This window comes from Ochotona curzoniae, unplaced genomic scaffold (genome assembly GCF_017591425.1).
Source record: "Ochotona curzoniae isolate NIBS_2020 unplaced genomic scaffold, NIBS_Ocur_1.0 contig_883, whole genome shotgun sequence".
NCBI lineage: Eukaryota > Metazoa > Chordata > Mammalia > Lagomorpha > Ochotonidae > Ochotona > Ochotona curzoniae.
Window position 1 is genome coordinate 58356116 of NW_024466599.1, and position 22737 is coordinate 58378852.

At 41.7% G+C, this 22737-nt stretch overlaps 1 protein-coding gene across 7 annotated transcripts in view; it reads right to left on the reverse strand.

Moving 5' to 3' along the window:
• The window catches only part of CTNNA2 (catenin alpha 2), a 1062093-nt gene that overhangs the window by 243778 nt on the left and 795578 nt on the right, over positions 1 to 22737 (reverse strand). For all 7 annotated transcript variants that reach the window (XM_040993624.1, XM_040993620.1, XM_040993627.1 and 4 more), the window contains one exon: positions 3874 to 3954. In XM_040993624.1, the coding sequence (XP_040849558.1) occupies positions 3874 to 3954 (81 nt within the window). The remainder of the gene's footprint in view (positions 1 to 3873; positions 3955 to 22737) is intronic.

Below are 22737 nucleotides of genomic sequence, written 5' to 3' on the forward strand. Positions count from 1 at the left end.
CGGAGGAAGCTTCTGGCTCCTGGCTTGGGATTGGCTCAACTCTGGTTGTTGCTACCACTTGGGAAGAGAACCAGCGGGTAGAATATCTTTCTCTCTGTATCTTCTTCTCTCTGTAAACCTGCCTTTACAATTAAAAAAAAAAAAAAACCTTTAAAGAAGCAGTGCAGCAGATACTTAAACCAGCATTCACATGGATGCAGGTAAGACAGGAGGTAACTTTACTCACTGTACCACAACACCATGGGCCAGAGATTTTGCTTCACCTATCACATTGAGAGTTGTATTTCTCATTAACCACTAGTCTTCTGGTTGATCATTTAATGCCTTGGAAGTCTGATGAGTGAAAAACCGCTGAAATGAGAGGCAGGATGTTGTCATCCCTGGATTTGGAAAACTGCAAAGCAAGGGTAGTAGGCACTGACTTCAAGACGGTACCTGGGGTGGTCTCAGGAAAGGGCGTCTCATGCCTGGATCCCAGACGACAGCCACCATGTGAACGTGGTGAGCTGTCCCTGGGCCTGCCTGGGGTCTGGGAGCTGCTCCCTTCGGGGTGAGTACGCCGAGGGGGGAGGTCTCCATGACTGGGCAGGTTCGGAACCCACCCACCGCCTTCATTAGGCAGTGAATGGGATTGGGAGGGGCGTGACCTAGGGCCTGGGAGTTTAAACTTCCAGCAGCCTCCAGGCTGCTGCTGGTGGGTCTCAGGACAAGGCTTCTCATGCCTGGATCACCATGTGCACATGGTGAGCTGTCCTCGGGTGGCCAGTGCACCATTTGGTGCCAGGCTCTGCCTGCTGGCCACCCAGTCAGGGAGCTCTGGGGTTTTGGTTCTTTGAGTCGCTGCTTAGTTAGCTCCAGGTTGAACCCATTGTGCTTCTAGGACGTGAAGCCTTCGTAAAGATTCCCATTGGCAGTAACTCTTCCTTTGTAAAACTTGTAATCACTGAACAATGCTGACCACCAAATACCAGTCCATGCAGAAGCTATGGCTTGGGGCTTGTCCTGCAGAATTATATCATGTTACCTGATGATGGATCAGGAGAAGGGTCACTAGCACTCAACAACCATTCTGGGGGTAAATTAACTAGCACTCAACAACCACACTGGGGGTAAATTCTGTGAGGGATGTGTGGGCCACATCCTGTGAAAATTCTAGCCCCACTGGTTATCTCAAGTTGGGATGCTGATGGACTAAGCTAGGTGTGACCAAGGAGCCTGCCATCAATCACAGGTAATGGAACCCCCAATAGTCTGGACTGGTTAGGGCAGCAGCACCTGAATGTGCATCCTGAATAGGGTGTGGGGTGCGCCGGGCTGCAACGTTCACCAGCTCATACAAGGCCAAATTAAAGGCCAGACTGCGCCGGACACTGGCCTAAACCCAATGGCATGTATGAGAACTGGGTCTGGGAGTGGATTAAGTGGAGGAACTTGGGAAACTCGCCTGATGAGTCATAGCTCCTGCTGGTGAACATGTGGTCCAGACCTGGGGGTCTGACAAGCTGGGCAAAGTAGCTCCAACAGCTGGCAAATGTTTCAATTGGTAATGGAACAGGGTAGATCAGGCAGGACTGAGCAAACCTTAGCCCACAAACAAAACTAGAGACCAGGACAGAGAACAGGTCATGCCGAGCTAGGCTCTTGTACCTACTGGTCTGCGTGAGCCAGGAACGCTGAGTCACAGTGTCTAAAGCAGAGGTCAGGACAGGTGAGGGGCTGTGCCAAGCTGAGTCAGAGTAACCACTGGCATACATGTGATCTATGGCTGGGAATAGACCCGGTTGGGGAGCTAAGGGGACAACCATAGCTGGGTTGAGGTTCCTACCAAGGGGCGTGTGGCCTGGAATGGGGGCTGCGTTCTGATCTGGAAACAGTTGTAGTCTCCCTTGGCACAAGTGTGGACTGGGACTGGATGCACCAAACTGGGCCAGAACCCAACACCCTCTAGTGTCCTGGAGGACCGGGATAGATGTGTGATGGACTGGGCAAGGTCTCAACTCCCTAATGAACCATGTGCGAGCCATATGTGGGTATGGACAAACCATGGCTGGGCTGAAACATCCAACAGCAAGAACCAGTTTCGGCTGAAGGCCAGTCAGTAAAAACCACAGTTCCTGTTATGACAGGAGGTGGACTGAGTAGGGCTGGCTCATGGACCCACTGGTAAGCATGAAACCTGGCATTGTTAGAGGTTCTGATGGAGGAGTCTGGGCAACTCCTCTGGCAGGACACAGACCCGGCAGGTAAGTGCAAGAAACATGATAGGAAACAGCCCAGAACAGGCCATGGAAAGTTACCCACTGGCATACAATTGGCAGGGGTCGGGGGCAGACCAGGCTGAATATGTCCACATCATCCACCGGCAAATCCAAGCACAGGAACAGTGTGGGTCGAGCCAGGTTCGGTCGCAACAAAGACTAGTGCACAATACGGAATGCCAAGGTGAGGTAGCCAGTACCGGAAAAGACCACAGTGCCCAACCAGCAAGCATGAGAACAAGGAAGGGAGGGGGCAGAGCTGGCAGGGGATTAAGGGGTGGTTCTTTTGCTGGACAGCTACTCCCACAGGAGAGCATGGGCTGGGGTGGGGGCAGACCAGACTGGGCAGGGCTACAGTACCTGTACGTCTCATGTGGACTAGATCAAGCAAAAGCCAGGCTGGGCTGATTATTCCTACTGGTGCAAACAAAACTAGAGTGGGTGAGGGTTGTTTGGGCTTAGCCACAGCATCAGCTGGCGGAAGCTGGCACTGGGGGCTAGTTCTGAAGTCAAACCACAGAACTATCTGGAAAGTGCATAATCTGGGAGTGGGAGAGGCCTCAGAGGGAAATAGTGGGCTCATCCCTCTTGGGTTTCCACTTCCATGGGGGGGCATAAAACTAGGACAGCGGCTGGGGTGGAATGGGGTGTGGGACAGACTGGATTACTGCTACACATACTGGCAAACCAGGGTAGGGGGCGGGCCTGGTGGGGGTTATTGTGGGGCGCTCCAACTAGGCTGCAGCTCCCACTGGTTTATGCGAGGGCCGAGTATGTGCTGGGCAGAACCAGGCTGGACTGCAACACCCATTGATTCCAGTGGAAGTTGGAAGTGAAAACAGAACCAACCCAGCAATTGCAACCACCAGCTGATCAGGGCGATGGACTGTGCTGGGCCCTATACTTGCTAGCACATACAAGAATCTGGTTTGAGAACACCTCAGACAAAGTTTCTTTGGAGATCTCCCCAATCAAAATGCTGGACTCAGAACCCTAACCAAGAAAAGAGAGAAGATGGAACAGGTCAACCAACCATCTCAGCCATATATTGGCAGTGAAATACGGGGCAAACAGAGACTCTATGATGGACTATGTCAACCAGTGGATTCTTCAAGGACCTCATAGTGCTTGGAGTGGCAAGATTGGCAGCGATTCATAACTGTTGAAATATCAAATCTACTTGAGCAAAAACCTCAAAGCATAACCTACATCCGGGACCTGGGGAGGGTGGGAAATTGGGTGGGCCTTCTCCCTTAATACCCCTCTTTAAACATCAAGGAAACAATATGGAAAAAATAATAGTCTTACCCACTTTCCTGTAGCCCTTGAACCTTTTTACCCTCATTAACTATGTAAAGATTATCAAAATGTTAAAATAAATAAATAAAGATGTTACCCTGGGAAGTGTTTGTGCAGTAACAGGCTACCTCTGGGCGTGGTTTCCTTCCTGCCAGCACCTCTCTGCTCACCCATCTCTACTTTGCCGATGAAATGTTTTCTTACCTATGAACACTTCACAATGAACAGCGACCTGCACATCAGCTCAAAGGTGGTTTTTGGAAATCATTACTAGGTACTATGTGCTTACAAGAAAAACAACAAAAAAAAACAGTACCTGTCTCCTGAGATCTCTTGTTTTCTTGGTCATCTTATCAATCGCAATGTTTAGAGGGTCTCCTTTTTCTTTCCTTCCAGTCTATTAAGAAAAAAAGAAATAATTCTCATTTATAAAATATGAAACTAAAGGCATTAAAGATTAAAAATACGCTCAGAAAAACATGTGAGATTTAGAGTTCAACAGACATCCCCTTGCAGTGGCACCCGCACCCCTGTACCCCACAGATTCTTTTTTTTTAAAGACTTATTTTTACTATTTTTTTATTGGAAAGGCAGATATACAGAGAAGAGAGACAGAGAGGAAGATCTTCCTTCCGATGATTCACTCCCCAAATGAGCACAACGGCCGATGCTATGCCAATCCGAAGCCAGGAGCCTCTTCCGAGTCTCCCACACCTCCCTGGGTGCAGGGTCCCAAAGCTTTGGGTTGTCCTCGACTGCTTTCCCGGGCCACAGGCAGGGAGCTGGAAGGGAAGTGGGGCTGCCGGGATAGAACTGGCGCCCATATGGGATCCTGGGGCGTGAAAGGCAAGGACCTTAACCACTGGTGCCACCGTGCCGCGCCAGGCCCCACAGATTCTTTTCATTACAGACTTCACATAATTTGGATGGTAAAGCTGTTTTATCTCATTTGAGATACAAATTAAAATTGATCTAAGGCCATCTAATCTCAGAATGCTTACATTCATGTTCATATTCAAGTCCATGTGTATTCATTTTTACCTTCCCTGACATTTAGCAACGACACCCAGAAAGAACACTTTGCTTCTGCCTTCAAATACAAATGTTTTGTTGCTCTCTATTCTGTGCTTTTTGAGTAAAATATAACCAAGGTGACAAAAATTAAATAGAAAAGATTCTAGGTAAACACCAAAATTCTCAACTTTCTGTTGGTATTATATAACTCACATTACAATTTCTATATTAAAGGGATACTTCTCTAGAAAATAGTGTTCCTAATGTCTGTTTTGTAATAAAAAATAATAATAATAATAAACTGTGAAATGTATTTACAAGCATCCCAGAGCTAGAGGTCATGAGCAAATTTTCCCTTCTGATTTTAACAGGTAGAGACAGAAGCCAAAAATCAAGAAACAAACCAAACCCAAACAAACAACAATGAAAATCTCTCTTTTATAAATTATTCACTTGGAACTTGCACTGATTTCTTATTTTATTTTTCTTTTTGGTGGCTGTGAAAAAACAATTAACAGCAGACAAAACAGAAAGTTTTTTATGTTTTTAAATCTGCAAATAGAGGGGTTAGTATTGACAGTTAGCAGATACAACACGTCCAAATATGGATACCAGTTGGACTCCCACTTCTTATCTAGCTCCCTGCTAACTCGCAAAAGTAGCAGAAGGCCCAAGTGACTGGCCACCTGCCACCCATATGAAAATCTGTTGAACCTCCTGGATCCTGGCTTCCAGTATGGCCCAGCTCTGGTCATTGCTGACATGTTGTGATTGAGCCAACAAATGGAAGACATTTCTCTGTAACTCTGAATTTCAAATACAGTAACCCTTAAACAAAATAAAATTAGCAACTATGGCTAAAATTTTCTCCCTTCTAAGAGAAAATCATTTTCAAAAAGCGCCCAATTGGGCCCGACGCAGTGGCACAAGTGGTTAAGGTCTTTGCCTTGCACGCCCCAGGATCCCATATGGGCGCTGGTTCTATCCCTGCAGCCCCGCTTCCCTTCCAGCTCCCTGCCTGTGGCCTGGGAAAGCAGCCGAGGACGGCCCAAAGCTTTGGGACCCTGCACCCAGGGAGGTGTGAGAGACCCGGAAGAGGCTCCTGGCTTCGGATTGGCATAGCATCGGCCGTTGTGCTCACTTAGGGAGTGAATCATCGGAAGGAATATCTTCCTCTCTGTCTCTCCTCTCTGTATATCCGCCTTTCCAATAAAAAAAAATAATAATAAAAATAAATCTGTAAAAAAAAGCACCAAATCAAGAACTGGCACTATGGTTCAACTCGCTAATCTTCAACCTACAAGCAAAGACATCCATTTTGGGCACAAGTTTATGTCTCAGCTGCTGCAGTTCCCAGCCAGCTACCTGTTTAATGCCTGGGAAAGCAGCAGAGATGGTCCAAAGGCTTGGACCCCTTCACCTGCCTGATGACTTCCAGCTTTGGATCAGCTCAGCTCCAGCTGTTGCGACCATTTGGTGAGTGAAACTGCAGATGGAAGATTATTCTTTCTCTGGAAATATGCCTTTCCAATTAAAAAAAACCTTTTTTTCCTTAAAAAAGTGCCAAATCAAAATTATTTGAATTTTCTCAGCTTTATTCAGTAGCTCTACACTTTTATTTACCTCTGATACCTGTGGCAGATCTTTTCTTGCTCATTACTCAGTCACTCAAACTATGCAGGTCTCTGTGGTTAGTTGTATATATGATGAAATGAGATGTCTGTTCACACTTATCTACAATGGCCAGTGTGTTTTGGGCATCTATAAAAATCACCATCCAATGGACTTTCAAATAGTTGTTTTCAGACAAAATACTGAATTCATAACTTGATAAATAGCGATCAGATCTACACAACTGAGTTTAAAGTACCCAATTTTGTCTGCTATTTTCTTAAATAACCACTTTTCTGAACAAACATCTGATATATCTGATATGTAACTCCATAGAGTTTGCTTTAAAAAGTCCAAACCAAGCATAGAGATTTAGCTTAATGACTAGGATGTCAACAATAACACCTCTATCACACATCTGAGTACCCAAGTTCAATACCCATCTCCCACTCCTGACTCCAGTTTCCTCCTAATGCAGTCAATGAAAGGCAGTGTTGAAGGTTCAAGCAACAGATTCTCCACCATCCATTTCAGAGACCAGCATTTACTTTCCGACTCTTGGCATCTGCTCTGGCCTAGCAGCAACAACTGTGGTAGGTACCGAAGAGGTAGGCAACCATATAAGACCTCTCTTTCTCTGAATGTGTGTGTGTGTGTCTTTGTTCTCTCCCTCTGAAATAACTTTTAAAAAAAACCCATATATGTATGTACTTTAAGTCATCTAAAATCCTATAAATTACCACCATCCTTTCACACATTCATACACTAGCTCATACAGTCTTTCAGAAGTATTCACTAAGGTTTGCAAGTAGAAGGAGCTTAAAATAAACTAGTTAACATTTTACAATTTAAAAAAGAGAGATTCATTTATATATTGAAATTCAGAGCAACAGGGAGAGAGAGAGGTAACAGCAGACAGACAGACTTTCCCTTTGTTAGTTTACTGATGACCAAGAATTGGCAAGCCAGAAGCTAAAAATTCAACTGAGCCTCCTAATAGGTGGCAAGACCCAAATAGCTGTGCCATTTTCCATCGTTTTTCCTAGTCCATTGGCAAGGAGCTGTGTTGAAAGTGGAACAGCTGGAACTGGGATCCAAACACACATCTATATGAGGCTGGTGTCACACTAGTCCCAACCTTATACAAGTTTTTGAAAGATATATTCATATTTTTATTACTTGTTTATTTGAGGGGAAGAATAAGAGACAGCAAACGAGATAGAGAGTGTGAAGTAAGCCAGTTCTAGGCCAAACAGAAGCCAGGAGCCTTAACTCCATCCTGGTCTTCCACATGGGTGGCAGGGTCCTTGTTTCTTGTGCCATCCTCTGCTGCCTTCCCAGGCAGTTTAGCAGGAAGTCTGAGCAGAAGTGGATGAGGCAAGATTCAAGCTAGCACTTCTCCACAAGAGGCTGTAACTGTAAGCATTGTGCTTCAAGACCAAAAAAATGTTTACAACTTTGGAATACAAGTAGCTCTCAGAAAACAATAGTCAGTGGAGAACAGTGTTTCACTTTATCACTTCCAGGCAAGTGCTTGGCACACCAGGCATGACTTCCACGCCAGACCTCTCCTTATTCATGTGCCTCAAGTTCTGCACCCAGAATCTGTTCCTTTGCTCTTTGACCTAATCCTTACAAAGAAGAAGATAAAGGTAATTAAACCATGGAGCATTTCTGAAATGGTGCCGACCATTCCTGAGACTCAAGGACTCGCTTGCCCTTTCCATTGATTAGTGTGATCAAGACGTAACTCACAATCAATAGTTTTGCTTCAAGTCTGGCTAAGACAGGAGAGTGGATCATTATACTTGTCAATGTAAAAAAGAAAAAAATCCAAGAGAATTTGGATATACAAACTACTGAGTGAGAGTTAAATGAGATACTTCATTTGGTCCTGCAGTGGTGTAACTTCATCATCACTATAAATGGGAAGATGAGTGTTAGAACCAGCCTGGTGACAGTGGGTCATTTGCCTTAGGGTGGAAATTTAAGTGAGCACCAAGAAACTCCATAATCAAGATACAGTTTATCTTAGTGCACCAGTTTTAAAAATTCACATAAAAACAAATTGACAGAACATTACAATTTTAAATAAAGAAATAGGATCTGCCAGGACTGGATTAAGGTATAGACAAGAAAAAGTCATTAAGCAGAATGGGCCAGCCTTTCTCCATAGCTGCAAGGGATCTGTTGAGATGAGCGGTAGACATCAGTTTTAGAAAGACTTCTTTGGTGTGTAATTACTGCTGCTGTTTTCATCTGCCAGCCCAGAGAATCTCGGGAGATGTCAGTATTCCAAGTCACTGTTGTTGGGATTCTTGTCATGCAATATTTGCAATGCTGATTTCCCCAGTCCTTTGGTCTTTGGCTGAAGGCAATCCCAGCAATGCAATGGACTTGGCTGCCATATTTGTTTTCACTGATTAGGAAGTAGCAAATTGTGAGAGCCAGGATTAAAATTTAGGTAATTTGGGATACTGGCTAGAAGAGTCAACTCATGGACTCTTTGTTAGTTCCTGTTTAAAAAAATAAGGTATGCTTATAGACATAACAATACCAACCAATAGTCAGATTTGCACAAAAAGAAATGAAGACTTTTGCAAGCCACCTCTGCCCATTAATAATGTCTGAGCGTAGACATAAACTTAAATCCTCACACTAAACTGGACAGGAAGCAGTCATCCAGGAGGTGACAGACAAGACAGATGCAATCCCATCCCAGTATCAGCCCCATTTTATGAGGCTCTGTGATTTTAAACTAACGATTTGCCCCCAACTTTTAATGTCTGTTTTCTCAGAAGCACAATGGATAGCACAATAAAGGCTCTGTCTTCTACACAAGGTTAGCAGGACAATCAATCATAATGTCAATGTGCTGAAGACAATAGAAGACATTAATTGTACTCAGGGTAATTAGAAAAGTATTTTTGCCATGAGAAAAATAAAGAACTGATTTAGAAACTATTTTTGGATCACCTGTACTTTGCTTTCTCTATTCAGGCAGATAACATTAGAAAATCATGCCAAAAACCAGAATGCCTGAAAAAGTTGTTTCTCTTTAAGGAAAGAATATTTGAAGCAGTTCATTTTAAATAACTAATCTGGGAAATTCTTTAGGAGTAGAAACCTCAGCTCAGTCTTTTTCATGTGGGTTTTTAGGTGTATTTGTTAAATAATCAATGATTTGATCATTAAGAGCAAATTCTATTTCCTAGGGAATCTTCCAGAATACTTATCCATGTGGCAATCTTCCAAACTCTAGAAAGTAACAATAGATTAACAGGCTGATATGAAAGGAGTCCTAAGTTTTCTTTATGACATCATCAACTGATCATAACATGATGTAAGGTATGAAGCCACTTACTCCTCACCTTGTCTGAACAGAAGAGAACAAAACTAGTTGGTAACCACTGTTGGCCAATAACTATCTGAGTGACCTGGCACCCTCTCTTGCCTCCAGCCTTAGCAGGAGTTCGAGCCAAGTCAAAGCACCAAGGACAGAAGGAACCAGGGAAATCAGCAGAACACATACTTGCTGCTCAGCACTTCACTGTTCCATGGTTACTGTCATGGCTCTGCACAAAGGGCTGGGAGCTTGCAGGGTTTTTTTTTTTAATCTCAAAAATATGGATTATTCTGTGTTTTATGGAACTGTTTAAGGATAGGATCTATAAGGTGTCTGGCACAGTATCTGACCAGGCAAGTTTCTGCACTCAGTGTCAGCTGTCTCTCCTCCTTCCTTCCCACCGAAGAGGAGGACAGCAAGGCAAAGAGAGGTGGAGTGATTCTGGTCACTCTGCCAGCAGCATCTCCCTGACCTCTCAGACACCCAGAGCAGGGACTCTTCCACTCCGTATCTAAACCACCTCCAAAGGGCTTTGCTCATGTCTCACACAGTTTCATGTATTTTTCTTCAAAGGTTATCAAGAAAATTTCAGTTTGAGGAGTATTTCCACTGTCACTGCTGTCTGCAGCCTTTGAGTGGCTGTCTTGGCTTTGCTCCTCACCTGTCTTCTTTATCTTTACCTGCAGAGAATAAGTCTGCAATAGAGACAGCCATTTAATAAACATCATTATTAAAACAAGAAGAAGACAAGCGGGAGGACTCTCACACTGCTGCAGCATCTCTCCTTGTTGCCATCTGCTGTGCTAGGCAGGTGCATGTTGATTAAACTTTATTTATTTTAGTCTTTACGTGCCATTTGACGAAACACAGAGTGCATCCATAGCTTGAATTGATAAAAAGGAATGGAACACATTTCCCAATTTTGATGTTTATAGGGCATGCATTATTCTCTCATCCTCTGGCTCTAAATTCACATCTAGTGTGCCAAAGTATCAGATGTTGTGGGAAAGGCATTCGCATTTTCAGTTTAGTCCTAAACAGAAGGACTGGGCCATTCAGTCCAATTGTGATTTTACAACTAGTCTTTAAGAAAAGCACAACATTTTATGTCAGTCAGTGTATTTATAATACTACCCTTGGCCCCTTTACAAAATAAAGGACCTTCCACTTTGGACAAGAATTTTTTTGCTCACTCATTCTCGCTCTTTGTCTCCCATCATTACTTCCAAAATACTAACAATATGTGTAACATATTTATATTAACATGCTGTGAACACACAGCTGTAAATACTAAGTTTTAAACCTCAGAAAATGAGTATTTCTTTTTTATACTGTTACAGCCTCGCCTGTCATTCCATCTAAATATATTTCTGATACAAGCAGTCACTCATAACGACCCTGAGAACATAAATCTACCATCCTCATGCTTCCATCAGATCCATGCTTGCACATAACCCAGGTTTCAGGGCACAACATTAAATACATAGGGTATGGCTATAAAAGGCAGACATCTGTTATTCTTTTCCTTGAAGGTATCTGCAAACTTGAATCTATGAGGAATTTTAACAACACATTTATCTGTGACTCTAATATATTGGATTGCGAGGTGCTAATCAAAAGCCCCATCTTCAAATTGCTGTCATTTTAAAGAAGTGGAAGTCAAAATCACCAGAATGGAAGAAAGCAATAATGTGCTGCGAACTCCATCCTCAACACACTCTGCTGTCATTTAAACCTATGATTTAGGCAACAGGAGGGAGGAGGAAAAAATTACCTATTGATCCAGCAGTCATCCCATTGTATTTGGAGGTTTGCCCACTTACCCTCAAATACCACCTATAGAATTCAGATCTTCATTACAAATAGCACCGTTATTTAGAGAACCTTGAACATTTCACAATACCAGTACATTATGTGTAAATCATAGTCTGAGGACGTGGAACTTTCTAAATATTTCCTTTTTTATTCTCTAGGAACATTTCTTTTGGAAGAGAAACAGGCATTATCTCTTTAGAACAGAAGAAATCTGAACAGTGGCCATAAAGCAATTGTGTGATTAGGATATAGTGATCATCACTTCACAACTTGTATTTCCTCAACCCTGTGGTGGTGGTGGTGAGGATGGGAAGGAGGAAAGGGTAGAAAAGGAAGAGCTGATGTATCTGACAGTTCTCTGCCAGAGATCAGCAGTGATCGAGGAAAGAATAATTAACAAATAAGGTAACCATGTCAGCATGGTGTTACTGGCAAGACTTTCAGGCCCTGCCTATTAGTGTAAGAATACAAATATTCTACTGAACTACACCCAAAGGACTGGCTCATGGAGAACAAAACAGGTTACTATTTTTTTTTCATCCTTCTATCTATGCATAGTCTTTTTTTTTTCATCCTTCTATGCATAGTCTTCCAGCAGCACCCCTTTAATATTTCTTCCTGATTCTCAACCAAAGTTCTCTGGCCAACAGATAAGCTTATGATAACACCTAAACTAGTAAGAATCAGCTATATGATCATAGGTGAAATTATATACTGATATTAGATCAATCTTGCACTATTAGGTAATCTCCAAAAATAGACCCCACAAAGAGACACTTAGCTACTCTATGTAGGGGAGAAGATAAGCAAGAGAAAAAAAGAACAGATTATGAGAGAAATTGTGACAGGGAGGGATGAAGGGTGAGGGAAAGAGAACAGAAAGCAATAAATAGGAACGGAAGAGAGAAGAGAAGGAAACTCAATTTTGAAGACAAATCAAATTGGTCCATACTCCTTTGTAACTTATTTGAGGTATTATAACCCAAATGTTTGTTGGCTTATCACAGAAGAAATTTTATCTGACAAGGTTATAGGTTAGAAAGTTCAAGGCCAAAGAATCAGGACCAGCAACTGGTAAAGGCTTCATTCCCTGGCTTGCACAGGCCATCTTCTCACTACGTGTTCTGAGGACCAAGAGTTAGAATGCTCTCTAGGATATCTTTTATATGGAAAATAATTCCATTCATAAGGGTCCCATTCTCATGTCATAATCACCCTGCAGTAGCCCCCAACTGCAAACATCATTTCACTGTGAGTTACATTTCTATATCACAGTTTTGGAGATATACATTTAGTCTATACATTTAGTCTACCATTCATGAACTTGTAAAATAATTGTTCTGCTTATCATTATGCCTTTAGATATGGGCTGACACCTAGCACACAAAAGAAATTCAATGCATTTTATCAAGTCAAGGAATGAAATATTTTGCCTCCTGAATTCAATTGCTCCTAAAGCCATTGGTATCTTTCAGTGGATTCCCTGGTTAATAAATTGTTGCATGTCTGTTAATATTGTGTTTCTATTACTTATAACCCAAAAGTCCTAAATCAGAAATCTTGATGTAAAAAGTTATTTGGAGAGCAAAATAGGTTGAAAGAGGGGCAGATGGGACTTCAAGCAAGGTCTCACAAGGCCACAGTGTAAAGCTTTACTTTGGAAGTTTATCCATGAGAAGACATCCGTTTGCTCACAGGTTCCCATTTCCCCTCCCCATCCCATGCAACAATCACTAACCAAGCTTTGAGTCCTAAGATCATCTGACCTTATCTTTCCCATAAATCTGTTCAGTCCGTAAACTTGAGAGATTATATATCAACAGTTCTCTAGAATTCAGTATTGTTCCTCTAATCCCTTTGTCCATGATACTTATCCAATTCAATGCTATAGCATCCTTTATTGCTTTTGTTCCCCCACCTTCCTCAACTTGACCCAAGACTGGGCTTCACTTTCTCAATTCAACAGTCCTCTGTTCTTACTAGTTATTACTGAAGCTCTATTTTCTACTAAATTCTTGAGATATTTTTCTTTTCTTGTCAAATTTATTTAAAATGCGAGGAAATCACAGCACACATTCAGGAGTACAGCGGAAAGGTGGAGACAGATGTTTTAGGTTCATCTTGTGTCCATAGGAAAATAGAGGGCTTTCTCTCCCATTGCTTTGATTCCCATGAGTCTGGGAAGGGGGTTGCTTACACAATACCACCTTCCTAGTTGAGGGGAAATATACCTTAGGGAAGGAGTCATTATGTATTGCTTAAGTTAAGGGAAGCATGAAATTCCAATTTGTGAGTCTAAACTTTCTACCTGCCTGTCACATGGCATTCCCTCCTGAGACTTAGGATTCCTGTTTGCAAAAGTTGCCAAAGGATGTAGTTTCATCTTATCCTCTGTAGCTACTTCCTCCTGATTAGGCATATACGCCTACATGTCTTGGGTTCAGAAAATCTCTCTCTGAGATTTTAAGACTTCAGAATCTGTACTCCTTTAATTTCCCAAAACTCATAAACTCTCCTTCTCTGTCTTCATCTTTTGTTAGAGCCTAGCTGGAAGGTTCCATTCCTTCTTCAACCAAACGTTAACCCAGCTGGATTCTACCCTTTCTTGCAAGAACAGCTCAACATCCCTCTCTCCTCCTGGGAATGGTTCTGGATATGCATAGCTCATGAAGATCTTCTCTGTCCATATCCTTCAACTAAGTACCATGCCAAATAATGACCAACACATTACCCTGTATTATTGCTGTTCAGGATGTCATGTGGTTGCAAAACAGAATGCAAGTATTTCATGCGTAGAGAATGCCTACTTTACTCCCCTAGGAAGGACTCAGCATGACACTTCTAAGAAGGGCTCAGGAAACACAGATGTAAAAATGGATGGTCTAAATAGGCACCAGGGGATAGGAAGTAAATATGAAAGTGATAGATGATTTGGAAAATGTAAAGTCCTAAAAATAAATTTCACCTATTTCACAATTTGCTGATCAAAAAAACAAAGTTGTTGGCACCTGTGTAGTGTTACAAATCTTGCTCCTTGATTTATTTTATCAACACAGGTGTAGTTCTCCGTGATTATCTGTCAGGCAGCCCTGCATAGAAGATACTTTTCATAACACCAAGTCCTCCCAACCTTGGGTGATTACTAAAGCCAGGGTTAATTAACCACAGATTCCTTCTAAGCGTGTAAGTGGCCATCAACTAAGAAAGCTGATAAAAAATGCTATTTCATCTTTACAGTGGAGATAAAAGCAGTCAAGGCAAAGAGCAAATTCTCATTGATTTTATTCACACACACACACACATCCATAATGAATAAATGATATAAGTTTCAATGAAATTTAAAGTTTCAATTCATTCTTAAGTGCATATTCCCAAACCAACTCCGCTACAGTTAAAGCTATCAACATCTAAAAGATCCCTAGAGTCTAGAATTTCCTACACCTCAGAAAAGAGTCAATAACTTGGTTCATATTACTGAGAATCCACAAAAAGCAGGAAACATTCAGGTAGAAATTAACACAACCTATGGAAAATATATCTATGTGTAATCCTAAGGCTCGTCATACCCACCCTTTACCTCATTTAACAATCCATTAAAAATCCATTAACAACCAGTTCAAATTGTGAATTCCTTCCTCATTCCTCCCTTTCCCTTCCCTTTCCAAATAAAACTTTCTGTGTACAATCACCATTACTTACTTGGTGCTTTATAAACAATTCCCAGTTATATACTGTGCAAAGCTTTTGCATTATTAATTGAATATCAGATGTCACACAATATACAAATTTGCAAGAGGCAACATTATGATTCTGGGCTGGTCAGAAGCTTGTCATGAGTATACGCGAGTTTTTCCCAATTAAAGGCACAGAAACTGAAGGACAGGAAAGTATCAGCCAATTATATTTCCTTGAAACTCAGAAGTTTCTGGAGCAGTGCCTTGCCTAGATTAGGTGCTAAGCAAATTAGAATCACGTACAGATACGTACATATAAATATGTATTGGACAGAAATGAAGAAGCAGTTCCATCCTGGCTGTCTGACGTTACAGATACGGAACTTTGGGGACAAAGTTGCTTTTGTGCAGAGGTGGTAATGAAGGCCAGCTGTCTTGACCAATGTCAGGGAGATATTGCTGCCTGCACTCGTTCTTTTTATATTCTTTCTACCCTCATTCCTTTCTTTTTCACACTCAGAATCTCCCCATGGGGGAAGAAGAATTCATAAGACAAGAGACAAAGCCTTTGATTGCACACATAGGATTAAGACACACCCATGGAAGAAAAAAATACAAAACCAAACATTTATCTAGAAAAGAGGTAGGGGTAGGTAAGCTGAGAAAGCTAGAAGATAGTTGGTAATGGATTTGAGGAAGTGGTGCCTGAAGGAAACAAAGAAAACATCTTTGGTCTTTTTGTTTTGCAGTCCCAAAACAACAACAGCAAAAGCAGGAAAAGGAAGTTTGTGGATGACTACAGTCAGAAGAAATATAAGGTTTGGGAGTCACAGGTATTTCTTGCAAGTCTAGGACATCCTCAAGATACCTTTCTGCCTGCGCCAAAGCCAGGCTATCTGTCCTGCTCCAATCAGTCGCTCTGTCTTGGCCAGTTCATGCAGTGGGGCCTGCTCCCACAGTCCTCCTCAGCACCACCACTAACATCCAGTGTATCCTGGAAGCTTTTCCTTCCTCTTCTAATCACCTCCAAATACCTGGCAAGATCTGGAAAACAACTGCAGAGGTCCTGGTCAGCCACTGCATAACCTGGTCACTAAGACAATAACAGGATGATATTCTCTTAACTATATAGTCATTGCATTTTGGGGTTTTTAAATGAGGATTTATTTATTTTTATTTAAAAAGCAGATTTACAGAAAGAAGGAGAAATAGAGAGATCAATTCCACTCCCCAAATGCCTGCAATGCCTGGAGCTGAGCTGATCCAAAGCCAGGAGCATGGAGCTTTATCCAGGTCCCCGACACAGGTGCAGGGGCCCAAGGACCTGACCCATCCTTCTGCAGCTTTCCTATGCCAAAGCAGGGAGTTGGATGCTATAAGGAGAAGCTTGGACTAGAACCAGTGCCCATATGAGACATTGGCAATTACGTTTTAACTGCACACCAAGCCCCATAGAGAGCTGACAAACTCCTTGTTGACCCTTCTCAACTGCCTTGCTTTCCTGGAGTGGAGCTCACCACTTATGGGAGTCTTCCTCCACTTCCTATACTCATCACCAAGGTAGAGGTGAAATCCAGGCCCTTCCCCAACTTTAGCACCAAAGCTCCGGGGGCTACACCACCTGACCAAAAGCAACCATCTAGGCTAAGTAAGTCAGAGACCTCACTGAAAATGCTTGGAACAGTCACTGTTACAAAGACGCCTTGTGAGGCATTTCCTCACATGTACAACCAACAAAAACTTTATGAAGCAAAAAAACATTTTTGTAGCATGACAGTTAAAAACTAAATGGAAAGCAGGCCGAAATCCCGGAACACATGTCTCACATCGTCCCAAATATTCCTCACTATGTGGCTCCCATAAACACCATCTGCTGTGTTAATTTGTAAAGAATTATAAGGTTCTTAAAATTACACTTTGCACTCTGTAGTGTACACTGTGTCTATTAAGGGGGAGACTTGAGAATGCACATCGCATCCAGTCAAGAGGCGGATCTCTCCTTTCCCGTGCTGTGATCTTGGGGCAAGAGTGCTAGGGCCACACAGAACTGATTGGATCACACTGTATTCTCTCTGGACCAGTTAGATGGGAAAAGAAAAGAACATCGAAACAAAACACATACATTAAAACTTTCATCTAAAATTTAATCCTGGCATCTCATATATTCAGTCTTTATGTAATAGCTAACTGTTTCCTTGTGATACTACAAAGTCTTTGGTTAGACATACACTGAATGACCAAAATTGGGAGAACTCAGACTTAATTTTCCCCTGCTGGTATCCTGAAAACCCTTCATTGGTGACTCAGATGTTTCTCAACTGTTCCTCCAGGTCCACACATGCGGAAGAACAGCAGCTCATTCAGAAGCACAGGGCTTTGGGCACAGGCTACAAAGACAGACTTTGGGTCAAGCTATGTTCTCAAGCTATTTCTGGTCTAAGGGTGGTCAACAGAGGAAAATCAGAACATAAACTGGAAAGTAACAGGCTCGATAATATTAAGCTAAGAGGACCTGTGAATTACATGCTTTGGATATAGATTCCTAGTCCCTCCCCCAAGAGATTTTTGTCTCCATAGTTCTAGAGTTGGGTCTGGAGATTTTCATTATTGAGTAGTGTTTTGAAAATTACAAGCAAATTCTGGAAACAGATTCACAGTTGAGAAGTTTCCAACCTGACTAATCATTTGATGAATAGAAATCCAGAAATCTGAACTTTCCAGATTCCCATGAAATCCTCCTTAGAAAGTAGGAGTCTTATAGGCATTAAATGATAGTACACACAAAATAGAACCAAAAAGCCACAATTAGAGAAATTCTGCTTCATTTCCAATGAATCGGTCTCAAAAACTTGAGATTCTAAGCCAAATCATCTAATTAGAAGATAAAAGCCTTGGATCAAGCACGATAGCCTAGTGAATAAAGTTTTTGCCTTGCAAACACCGAGTTCCCATATGGGCACTGGTTTGTATCCTGGATGCTCCACTTCCCATCCAGCTCCCTACTTGTGCCCTGGGAAAGCAGTTGAGGATGGCCCAAAGGCTTGTGACCCTGCACCCATGTGTAAGATGCAGAAGAAGCTCCTGGTTTCTGGCTTTGGATTGGCTCATCTCCAGCCACTGCAGCCACTTGGGGAGTGAACCAGTGGACAGAAGATCTTTCTGTCTCTCATCTCTGTAGATCTGCCTTTCCAATAAAAATAAATAAATCTTTTAAAAAACTAGAAAAAGGAAAAAGCTAAAAGCCTTACTGCCTTAAACAATACAAAGTAGACACACCCTGAAACAACAGTTTTAAAAGGGGGTAGGAGGTGGCCATGCAATGGCATAGCAAGATAATCCTCCAACAGCTGTGCCAGGATCCCATATAAGTAGCAATTCTTTCTATATATATATATATTTATATTTATATTTATAGAATATATATATTGAATATTGAATATTTATAGAATATATATATATATTTATAAATATATATATTCTATAAATATATATATTTATATATAGATTCTTTATATATATATTCTATTTATGTATATATATATAGAATATATATATAAAGAATCTATATATATAGGTATAGATATAGATATAGATATAGATATAGATATAGATATAGATATAGATATAGATATAGATATAGATATAGATATATGGCGTAATTACTGGGAGAAAGAGAGCCAGAGCAGGAAAGATCTTCCATATTTTGGTCTAGGTCTGCACAGTGGCCATAATGTCTAGAATTGAGCCAGTCTGAAGCTAGAATCAGGAGTCTCTTCTGGATCTCCCTTGTGGGTGCAGGGTTCCAAGGCTTTGGACCATCCTCTATGGTTTTCCCAGGCAATAAGCACAGACCTGGATTGGAACTGGAGCAGTCAGAACAAGGAACAGCGCCCAGATAGGATACCAGTGTTAAAGACAGAGAATTAGCCCTTGAGCCACAGTACTGACCCCCGGGGGGGGGCAAATCTGATTCCTGCTGCTCTGCTTCTGATCCAGTTCCCAGCCAACAGCCTGGGAAAGCAGAGAGGATGGGCCAAGGCCTTGAGCACCTCACCCACTTGGGAGAACCAGAAGAGCCTCCTGGTTCTTGGTTTTGGATCAGCCCAGCTCTGGCCTTTGTAGCCATTTGGTTACAAATAACCCCATTTGGTTATTGAACTAGTGAAAGGAAGAAGGAATTCGTACTGTCTCTCCCTTTCTCTGTAACTCTGATTTTCAAGTAAAATAAATATATGCTGTTTCTAAAAGGCCCTGAACGAAGAGCAATCCAGCTTCACCTAATTCCTTGTCTTGTCCTTGTCATGGTTATTTATAGATATCACAGATAGCAAATAAGGCTAGCTGAACGTAATGGACAAAGGAAGAAAGGTGAAAGCTGTTCCTATTCAGCCACAAATAGCTCAAACAAAAAAAACTAAAATCACAAACTCAAAACAAAATACCAGGATCCGGACTGGGCAAGATTTCAGAACTTCTGCTAGTAAACCCAGTCCACGCTCCACTGATGTCCCATTCTCGGCTGAAAATTGCCTCGGCCTGTAATCCCAACCTTTCTGCTCCCAAGGAATCATGTCCTAGACTTCAAAAAGTAGAACTTCTATGAGCACCCTTCCATAGTCTTCTATATGTCAACTCTACCTTCTCGCCCCCATCCTGAGATGTACCCAACTCTTAAGTCAAACCCTCCCCTTCCCTGACCCTATATCCAATACTGACTTCTCCCTTTTCCTAACCACAGCACATCAGCCCTTTATTGATATCAGGCAATAGCACCCTCTCAGGAAAAAAAAAAAATTCTTGAACAACCTTCTGTAGGCAGCCAGATATTGAGCAGTCTCCGGTCAGTCAATGGACTACGGCGCCACTGTCTTCTAAGCCCTGATGAGAATAGGCAGGTGTAGAGGAGTTAAGGCTTACTGCCTGATGGCTTTTTCCGCCATTCATTCTAGAATAAGCCTATGAATGAACTCCTGTAGCTTCCAGTTATGTCACCGGGAAAACAGAATTTTTAACACTGATGCAGCAACAACAAAAATCTATTGGAATAGGTAGGAAATCATTTGAAGATTGTTTGATGATCCATCTGTCAATTGCAAATACAGCGAAGCAGAGTAAAATAAAAATGTTATGAACGTGTTTTGTATTTGGATTTGTATGTAGGTGAGCGTGTCTGTGTGTGTTGTCACACCAGTTACCCCTTAGTGGTTATTTATGCATGGCTGTTCTCTACTACATACAGAACACATTTTGTGATGGACAGATACTCCATCTCCCTTATTATGTTTGAACTCCCCCAAATTTTGAAACCCCCAAACTCATCTTACTCTCCCTAAGGGCTTACAACACTAAAAGTGAAAGAAGGTAGATTCTTTGATAGGGAAATAGGGAAATCAGTATTTTCTCTTTTTATATTCTTATGTAAAATGACAATGCAAATGTAACTTTTAGTCTATCTATTCTGTTGTTATTCCTTTATACATGTCTGTCTCTGACACTTTCAACCAAAGCATAAGAGAGACAATTTCCTCTGTGATTTTGTGTCTTCATTTGGAAGGCTTTCATATCACATAAAACTATGGTAAATTACTATAATTAAATTACATTTCTATAATTTTCTTTTATCTACCTCATTTTAAACTTTTTTAAAGATTTAGATATCAACTTGAAAGCAAAAGAGAAAGTGAGAGAGAAAGAGAAAGAGAGAGTCCATCCACTGGCTCACTTCCCAATGACTGAGGTTGTTTCAGGCTAGTCAAGAGCCAGGAGTTCTGGTTTCAGAATGGCTCAGCTCCAGCCTGTCTGGCTACTTGGGGAGTGAAGCAGTGGACAGATGATCTTTCTGTCTCTTCTATCTGTAGATTTGCTTTTCCAATAAAAATAAATATTTTTAAAAGAAAATAAAATATAAAAGAACCTAAAGCTTCATCAAGATCTTTCATGTTGGGTTCAAGGGCCCCATCATCTGGGTCATCTTCCACTGTTTTCCCAGGTTAGCTGGATCAGAAAAGGGGTGAGAATATTAGAACTGGAACTTTTATGAGGCCAGCACTGCAGGAGGCAGCTTTACGCACAATGCCGCAACACTAGTCCTTTGACCAGTCCTGCTATCTAGAAGTTGACTGGGACCGTTCGTGATGGGGAGGAAAGGTGCTCTTTTTCCCCTGTAGAGTATCCAATGAACAAATAAACTTTGTCATGGGCTGCATATACAGTTATAGAAATTTGTCATTTGGAAACCTTTGAGAAATGGTGTTACATTTAATACTCAGAAAAGTTCTACCTAGCTAAAGTCCATTTCTGACACAATTCAAACATGAGGCAAAAGAACAGGGAAGTATGAATCCTGATATTCCCTAACAAAGTAGTAGAGAATGCAAGCTTTGCCAACTGTGGCTGCTTCTACTAGATGTTTGGCGAGCAAAGGCTGGGGACTTATTCCTCCATTTTCAGTCCCATGCATGGATAATGAAATCAATGGTGAATTCATCCCACTGATGATTTTAATCAAATTGAGCACCTGTAACTGTCAAGAAGGAAATCCCCTAAGCAGCATGAGTAGATTCTATTTCAGTCAGCCTCCCTTGGCACGTTGAGCGAGCGATGGCTTTGCAAAAATGAGTGAGTGGAAGCGTCAGGCCTGCCGCGGCTGCCCCTCATTAGCTTCCTTCCCGGGGAGACACCAATCACACACACCTCAGAAAGCAGAACTTTCTGCTGGTAGGTCAGAACAGTAAGAAAACAAACCCTCTTTTTCTAAGGTCCCTTCTGATTCCTAAGATCCCAATGTCTAGCAGTTCGTCATTAAAGAATTACTGGAATTCATTTGTAATGACTCTAGACTTCCCTGCTAAAATACTAATACCACTGAGAAAGGCCTTGCCATAATTTACTCACTGGTTTTTAATCTGTTTCTCCCATAAATCTGTAAACTTGTCCCATTTACTTATTTGTTTCACAAAACTCAGTCACTGGTAAACAGACCCTCAATGAAGGACTTAGATGAAATTGTGGACATATTCTAAAATAGAAACAGTTGATAAAGAAGTAAGAATTGAAGAAATTAAGCATATTGAAAACATTAAACATGGAATTGGGGGCAGAAGCAGGATCAAAGAATGATAGAAATAAGAGAGAAGTGAAAACCAATGAAAAGTAACCTATTTATATTGTTTAACATGAACACAGTCCCTTATACATTTTAAAGCAAAGGGTTACTTGAGACCTTTCTCTGGTGCTTCTGGACTCTGACTCTAGGCTTAAAGTCTACAGAAAGTGCTAAGGGAATTAAAACACAGGCCAGGTATTAATGTATAATCAAAACAGAAGTCAGAAACTAGGAATCAGAAGAACGGTTCAAGTCCTGAGTGAAATCAGCTGTTACATGTTTATGCCCTGCACAGAATAGTGTCAAGGTCAAATTTCCATCCATCCTTTGATTTCCCAGCTACATGTTAATAAGCACAAGACCATCCATCTCTGCCCTTCCTTCTGCGTCTCCTTGATCCATCCACGCAGCTCCATAACAATCCTCATCAAGCGGCAGGGCCCTCCCTGCTCAGCCTCTTTCCAAGGCTATCTCAAGGCTCTCATTATCCTTTGCCTGTGATTAGGCAATGCCTGCTAAATGAAAAGCAAACAAAGAACTCCCAAATAAAAATGAAAAACAATCTGATTAGAACTGCTTTCTCTTTTTTTTGTTGTTTGTTTTTCTATTTTCACT